General features: G+C 53.0%; 1 protein-coding gene, 1 long non-coding RNA gene and 1 pseudogene across 17 annotated transcripts in view; 1 reads left to right on the top strand and 2 right to left on the bottom strand.

Annotated features, from left to right (window-relative positions):
• The first annotated feature begins 287 nt into the window (after positions 1 to 287).
• Positions 288 to 3,599, top strand: LOC144337158 (uncharacterized). The gene is made up of 2 exons (XR_013409834.1): positions 288 to 419; positions 3,438 to 3,599. It is a non-coding gene; the product is annotated as an uncharacterized LOC144337158 (long non-coding RNA).
• Positions 2,291 to 7,980, bottom strand: part of SLC35E2 (solute carrier family 35 member E2) — a 42,834-nt gene continuing 37,144 nt past the window's right edge. For 8 of the 16 annotated variants that reach the window (XM_015133065.3, XM_077979879.1, XM_077979892.1 and 5 more), the window contains one exon: positions 2,291 to 7,421. In XM_015133065.3, the coding sequence (XP_014988551.2) occupies positions 7,184 to 7,421 (238 nt within the window). In that variant the 3' untranslated portion in view covers positions 2,291 to 7,183. The remainder of the gene's footprint in view (positions 7,422 to 7,980) is intronic. The other 8 variants (XR_013409707.1, XR_013409710.1, XR_013409708.1 and 5 more) reach the window with 5 other exon arrangements.
• Positions 4,299 to 5,231, bottom strand: LOC100430044 (uncharacterized; annotated as a pseudogene).

Genomic DNA, 7,980 nt, shown 5'->3' with positions numbered 1-7,980 from the left:
TGACACAATAGCCGGCCTCCGGCCCAGAATTCGAGACAACGACAGGGGTTCCCTCTGTGTGGCACTTCCTGTGCCTGCGCGGGATGATGACGCATAAGACAGCGCTTGCTCAGATCCAGGACTCCGGAAGAAACAGCGCCGTGGGCTGCACTTCCGACTTCGGCGCGGGCTGATGACGCAAGCATCGGGGCGCCGAGCGGAGCGACTCCTACTTTGGGAGCAGTTTGCGCCTGCGCGGAAAGCGTGGCCGGCTTCCGGAATCCGACCGGGACTTTCCCGGTAGCGAAGCCCGCGCCTTGCGATCGGAGTGCCTTCGCGTTGGACGCCCGTATTCCATTCCCTTGACCGCTGGGACCCCTAGTGGCGGGTGGGTGGAGCGCGCTCCATTTACCTGCGAGTTACCTCCTGAGGCGCCTCAGGTCTGTGCGTCCTGTAAAGGCCTATCTCGGAGTTTAACTCTGAACCTTACCCAAAAACAGGGCAGGGAGAGCTCTTACGATGTGATTTTATTTATTTATGTATTTACTTGTGAGTCGAAGTCTCGCTGTGCCACGCAGGCTGGGGTGCAGTGGCGTAGACTCGGCTCACTGCAGCCTCCTCCCGGCTTCAAGGGATTCTCCCGAGTAGCTGGATCCACAGGCGCCCGCCACCACGCCCGGCTAATTTTTCTATTTTTGGTAGAGTCGGGATTTCGCCACATTGGCCAAGCTGGTCTCGAACTCCTGACCTCAAGTGATCTGCTTGCCTCGGCCTCCTAAAGTGCTGGGATTACAGGCGTGAGCCACCGCACCCCGGCTTTTATAGTGTGATTTTAAAGCTGACACTGGCAGTGGGTCCTCAAAGTGCTTGTGCAAACTCACTGGGTATGGTGCTTCCCCAACTCCCAAGGCCCCACCCCAAACCCATGGATTCCGAACATTCCAGAAGAGGATAAAACGAGTAATTAATTCCCTTTCCGTATGTTAGGTTATCCTCTTGACTTGAAAAGTCACAGAAAACTGCTTTAGACATCTGAATCTCAGGAAAGAGACATAAACATCCGCATTTACTGGGCCTGAAATGGGAAACTGTAAAATGTGACAAGAAATTGACAAGGGCACAAAAAGGGCGATGGGTATTGGAATTTTTTTCATTCCAGAATAAAATGCTGCTTGCTTTGGGTACCCAAGCTCTTTTTTTTTTTTTTTTTTTGAGACGGAGTCTCGCTCTGTCGCCCAGGCTGGAGAGCGGGTGCACGATCTCGGCTCACTGCAAGCTCCGCCTCCTGGGTTCACGCCATTCTCCCGCCTTAGACTCCTGAGTAGCTGGGACTACAGGCGCCTTCCACCATGCTCGGCTAATTTTTGGTAGTTTTAGTTGAGACGGGGTTTCACCGTGTTAGCCAGGATGGTCTCAGTCTCGTGACCTCGTCAACCGCCTGCCTTGGCCTCCCAAAATGCTGGAATTACAGGCGTGAGCTACTGCACCTGGCTTTTTTTTTTTTTTTTTTTTTTTTTTTGTGAGAAGAAGTCTTGCTCTGTCACCCAGGCTGGAGTGCAGTGGCACAATTTTGGGTAACTGCAGCCTCCGCCTCCCGGGTTCAAGTGATTCTCCTGCCTCAGCCTCCCGACTAGCTGGGATTACAGGTGTGCACCACCACACCTGGCTGACTTTTGTATTTTTAGTAGTGACAGGGTTTTGCCATGTTGGCCAGGCTGGTCTTGAACTCCTGACCTAAAGTGATCTACCCACCAGCCTTCCAAAGTGCTGGAATCATAGGCATGAGCCACCACACCTGGCCAAAAAATCTCCATTTACCCTTCATGAAATCAGTGAGTACCCAAATGCTGCCACTTAGTCAAACCCTAATAAAATCGACCCCGGAGGCAACGAGGAGGAAGCGGCCTCGCACTTGTGTTTGTAGTAGGAGCTGCCACAAAGGCCTTTCCCAACTAGAACTTGGGGTTAAGCCACTTCTGTGAAGACCCTCTGCTAGCAACAGCCAGCCCCATCGGTGAACAAAGGCCACCACCGCAACAAGCTCCTGTAGCCACTGACCTTTGTGTCAGAACAGCTTACGTGGACTTCTTTCCACCTGCAGAAGCTCGCCCTTGCCCCAGCCTCTCAGATGAGCCTGTGGACAGACCCTGGATTGCAATCCTTGGCTGTTTGCAAACAGCCTCTTGTTTTGGAGAATTGGTTTCTCTTGCTCATTTTAGGTTGCTAGAAACTGGTGTAGGCACTAAGATGCCAACCTTGATCATTTCAGCAGCATGAACACCAGAGCTACACAAGGAAGAAAACAAAGTAGTCCATATTTAACATTTATTTTACTTTGCTGAGCAAGAATCATAGCTGCTACCATGATTAACTTAGTTTAGACAAAAATAAGCAGGAGGCCTCCACTGGATTAGTTGCACAGTATCAGCTTATCACTGCTGCAGAATTAACAGCGACTGGCTACATTATTTAACAGAATCGTTTGCTGGAAAGCAATGATCTGGTAATATAAATATTGAAATAGGTCACATACAAAACACTAGAAACATTTTGTACAATGTACTTTTAGTTCTCCATAGTTTGGTATAAAGCAAATATAATTTGGCTCTGACGTTGATTGTTGATGTAATTTTCAAGTTTTCCCATGTGGGAAAGTCTGTGGCCCTCTTAAAAGATGGAGCCTCCAACGCCACGTTGGCAGTTCAGACTCTGTGAACAGTTTAAACGAGCAAGTCAGCTGAATGCCACTTTCAGCTATAAGTGAAATGAAATGGAAAACAACAAACAAACTAGGACTGCGAGTTGGAAGTTTCCAACTGAGTTTTCGTTAAGGATCTAGCAGCCATCAAACTCAAACATCAGAGGCCCACAGGGAAACTGGAAGAAATACTTGAGACAGCCAAGCTGAAGGTTTCTGTGCTCTGAGGGATCTGAGGGTGGATGTCCCACTCCTGTATCCTCAGCCAGGAGAGAACTAGTCAGAATCATTAGGGGAGCTCGGATGCTCTCGTTCTATAAAGTAAGGCCCCCAAGTAGGGCACGCATGTGCGTTGGGAAACAATAAACCCCTCAGTACCATGTTGGTCAAGGGCAAACGAGAGCAGTCTGTTTCTATCCGCAATGACATTCTTTTTTTTTTTTTTTCCGAGATAGGGTCTCGCTCTGTCGCCCAGGCTGGAGTGCAGTGGCTGGATCTCAGCTCACTGCAAGCTCCCTCTCCTGGGTTCACACCATTCTCCTGCCTCAGCCTCCCGAGTAACTGGGACTACAGGCGCCCACCACCTTGCCCAGCTAGTTTTTTGTATTTTTTAGTAGAGACGGGGTTTCACCGTGTTAGCCAGGATGGTCTCAATCTCCTGACCTCGTGATCCGCCCGTCTCGGCCTCCCAAAGTGCTGGGATTACAGGCTTGAGCCACCGCGCCCGGCCTGCAATGACATTCTTGTTTCCTTCTTCCAGCAATGAAATACTTCCAGGCCTGAGAAAGGACATCATTTGGACAGATGTAAAGAACTGTCTTGTTCGCCTGTTATTCCCACTGACCCATCTAAGTGATCATCCAGGAGCGTGGCAGCAGCAAGCAGAGCTCACTGGTTTTGTGGCAAGGAGTTTAAAGGCACCCTACAAAGCAGAGCTCTATTTGGCTGATGATATTCTTTGCTCAGCTCTTTAAAATGACTGTTTGACTCACCATGTTAATTTTTCACAAATTAAAGACACATTTTGGGTTGTGCAAGAGTGTTTTCATCTTTCCAGGTAGACAGATTATTTTAACACTGTTATAGAGGGAATTGGGACTCTCGGATTTTATTTAAACCTTTTCATGCCATTTAGTGGGGAAGTTTCCTTGAAAGTTAAGAGAGATGCACATCTCTTAAGTGTCAGTTTCAAGAAGCAGGTGACGCAATTCGGGAGGTGGTTCAAGTGTTCTGTTTACAAAGGCACAGACCACGACCACGGACACACTCAGTGGAAGTAACACCTGGTGTTTCTAGAACATCTGTGACAGTTAACAAGAACTTACTATGCTAGAAAAGTATTACATAAAAGTTATTTAAAAATATATGTCTGTACAATCGTTAACATGGCCAAGCCAGGCCTTGGGTATTGCCTCTTGGTGCCTGGCTGTACTGGGAATGCCGTGAAGACCAGCAGCTGGAAACCGACTTGGGCATGGAGAGGAGACTGAGGGAGAGGGAGGGGACAGCATGCCTGAGCAAGGGCACAGTGTCGGCTGCCGCATGGTATCCAGGCTGCTTCTGCCAGGATGAGGAAGAGGCCCCAGAGCAGCATTACAAAGGAAATCACCCTATTTGCTCATCATTTGGAAAAACGTGTTTCTGGTCCACAAACAGAAAATCAAAACAGGCTGGAAGCTCCTTGTCAGGGTGGAAGGGAGGGCACCAGAGGATGTGCGGCCAGAAATTCCAGGGTGCTCAGAACCAGGCACCTGCACCTCTCCTTACACCAGACCATCATCTTCAGAGACTAGTGGGAAGCCTGGCAGCCATTCTCAATGGGGAGGCGGACAGGGCCACCCTGGGGGTTGGCCTCACATATCTACAACCCTCTGCCACCTCCAGGGCATTTTCTAAGTGTTTTTGAGACAGAGTCTTGCTGTTGCCCAGGCTGGAGTGCAATGGCACGATCTCGGCTCACCGCAACCTCCACCTCCAGGGTTCAAACAATTCTCCTGCCTCAGCCTCCTGAGTAGCTGGGATTACAGGCACCCACCATCACACCCAGCTAACTTTTGTATTTTTAGTGGAGACGAGGTTTCATCATGTTGGCCAGGCTGGTCTCAAAACTCCTGAACTTGTGATCCGCCAGCTGCAGCGTCCCAAAGTGCTGGGATTACGGGTGTGAGCCACCGTGCCCGGTCTTATACTGGTTTTTGAGGAAAGCAGAAAAAGAGAAATGGAAAACTGGGGAAAGTCACGTGATGACCCATCTTCGCAGTGCAGTGAGCACACACCTGGCCTGTCCTCCACACACAGGTCAGTGGTTTTATACAAGTGGCTGGAGCAGGTGCAGTGGTGCACGCCTGTATTCCCAACACTACGGGAGGCTGAGTGGGAAGGACTGCTTGAGCTGAGGAGTTCAAGACCAGCCTGGGCAACAAAGTGAGAGCCCAGCTCAACAAAAAAATAGCCAGGCATGGTGGCACGTGCCTGTGGTTAGAGCGACACAGGAGGCTGAGATGGGAGGATCACTTGAGCCCAGGAAGTCGAGGCTGCAGTGAGTCAAGATCATGCCACTGTACTCCAGCCTGGGTGAAAGAGCAAGACAGTCTCAAAAAAATAAAAAGGTTGCTTGTGGGTTAAAAAGCCTCATTTCAGTCTACCATCAAGGCAGACTTTTTTGAGTAGGTAGAAGTTAATGAGTCATAATTATTGCTGTTTCCGAACGATTTTATCTTCAGGAGGGGCTATTTTTGTATTTCCCAGGTGAGAAGCCAAATGGAAAACCAGTGAAGTGACCTCAGGCGCCAATGGCCTAAAGAGCATGTAGGGAAAATGAGACTCGGGATGGAGCAAGCAGGGAAATGAGACTCGGGGCTTAACAGGCAGGGAACATGAGACTCGGGATGGAACAGGCAGGGACATGAGACTTGGCATGGAATAGGCAGGGAAATGAGACTCAGGATGGAGCAGGCAGAGAAATGAGACTCGGGACCACTGGAGCCCCATGCTGCCTCTGACAAGCCCTGGAGCTCTGGGTCTCAAAGGCTCGCTGGCAACAGACTGCACCAGGCATAGGAATTCGCCGGCTGCGAGACGGGGGGTGAAGGGCTCAGGCATGGTCAGAAGCCTCTGCCTAACACACAGCTCCAGCAGCCACTCCTCAGGCCTCCTGTACCCTCGGGGATGCGTGATGCTGAGGATGGGTTGAGCTGGCCCTTGGCCCCACCATGCACTACTGCTGTCCCTCGGGGAGAGTGGGACGGGGTGGGCGCCTGATACACACCATGTGCCCCAGAACATTCAGTGTGGGTGCTTCCTTTTTCAGCAAGGATGGCGCCAGGTAAACACCACGTAACCCAAGCCATCAACACTACAACGTCCTGCCCAAGGCTCACGTGGGGAGTCGGGACAGGTACTGGATGATGAGATTAGGAACAGTGGGCTCCAAGGCAGAACAGGCAGGCTCACCCCACAGGGACCTCAGAATAGCCTGCCTGATACTCAAGAGTCCAAAAAAGAAAAGGAATGTACACATCTCCTCCCAAATTAAACATGAGAGGTTTGTCCTCAACCTCAGGGCTAAGAAACCACCACAGGTAGGAGGGCAGGGTGCCCTGGGGTGGGGGGGCTCATGCAGCCCAGGGTGTGGAAGTGACAGGCAGGACGCCCCAGAGCGGGCACTCACGCAGCCCAGGGTGGGGAAGGGATAGTGGGGCAGGGGCCCACACAGCCCAGGGTGTGGAAGGCGATGGGCAGGGCACGCTGGAGTGGGGGGCTCATGCAGCCCAGGGTGTGGAAGGCGATGGGCAGGGCACGCTGGAGTGGGGGGCTCACGCAGCCCAGGATGTGGAAGGGGTACGGGGGCCTTCCTCTTCACAGAAGCGAGGAATGGCCTCCGTGGTCATAGCCCTTGATTTCCATGCAATGCTGTAGCTTGAGGCTCGTGATGACTCTGGGATAGTCTGAGGATGCCCACAGCCCTGGTGGGTCAGGTGAGGAGTTCTGATTGCCCACTGTGGCAGCAGGAGACCCCTCCTTCCAGGGCCCTCTGTCCCTGCCCGTCAGCCCTGCTCTGTGACCTCATGCCCAGGGCCAATCTGCAGCCAGTCCAGGGCTCAGGGCCTTCGATGGCTGGTGTGGGAAGCTGAGTGCTCTCTTGGCTGTAGCAGGGAGCAGCTCTCGTTGGCACTGGACCCAGCCCTGGCTCCCGGTGGACCCTGGGGTGCTGCCCAGAGAGGAAGTGGGCACCCCCAGCATGGGAGCCGCAGAGGCTGTTTTCACATTACACGGGCATGGGCTCAGCTGACAGGGGGCTCTGGTCTCCACTCCAGGAAGCTGATACCTGGAATCCCCAGTTTGAGTTTCTGCTGGTCTTCACTGGCAAACCAAGAAAACCTCAGGGAATGGCCGACTTAGCTCCCTGTGTCCGGCACCCCAGCAGGGCCATGGAGGAGGGCGTCCCTGTCCTTTTCCGGGGGATGCAGTGTCACGAGCATAGCAGCAGCTGGCAGCTTCCTGCTCTCAGGGATGCTGCCTGGGGTCCTGTGGAAGCAGCGGCTCCACCGTGTCCTCTGGGGCCCGGCCGGTGGCCACAGCCAGGCTCTGCAGCGCCTCCTGCTGGTGCTGCCTGGCCTTGTTGTAGAGCAGGACCCCAACTGTCACCAGGGCTGTGCCGACTGCTGACAAGCTGGTGATCTTGTTGCCAAAAACGATGACGCTGAGCCAGATGGACAAGGCATGCTTCACGGTGCTGGCGACGCTGCAGAGACAAGGGGAGGGAGCAGGGGCGCTCGGGGTCATGGTCACCTCGGCCCGTGGCCGGCAGCTTGGCTGAGCCTCGGTCTGGAGGCTGGGGTGGGGGCACTCAGGGTCACGGTGACATCAAGCCTGCAGCCAGCAGCTCGGCTGACCCCGGGTCTGGAGGCCAGGGTGGGGCGGGGGGTGCTCGACGGGACCTGGGTGGTGGTGAGCTCAGCCCAGGGGTTTGGGAGCTTTGAGCGGGGCTTGCCTGCTCCCTCGCCCCTTCTTTTTTAAGGGGTGCTTTTCATTATTAAAAAAGGCAGAGGAGGAGAAACCTAAGGAACAGCCACGTCCTGTGATCTAGACACAGGAATTCATGATATCGCCTCATCAGCTTCATCCAATTGAGGTGGATCTCACTGTGTAGCCCAGGCTGGTCTTCAAATCCTGGGCTCAAGTGATCTTCCCACCTGGGCCTCCCACACCGCTGGGATCATAGGCGTGAGCCACCACTCCCGGATGGAATATTTTTAAGTAAATTACAGATATTGAGGCCAGGCGCGGTGGCTCACGCCTGT

Source organism: Macaca mulatta, chromosome 1 (genome assembly GCF_049350105.2).
Source record: "Macaca mulatta isolate MMU2019108-1 chromosome 1, T2T-MMU8v2.0, whole genome shotgun sequence".
Taxonomy (NCBI): Eukaryota; Metazoa; Chordata; class Mammalia; order Primates; family Cercopithecidae; genus Macaca; species Macaca mulatta.
Note: the sequence above shows the minus strand (reverse complement) of the source record. Positions and strands in the feature narration are given on the sequence as shown.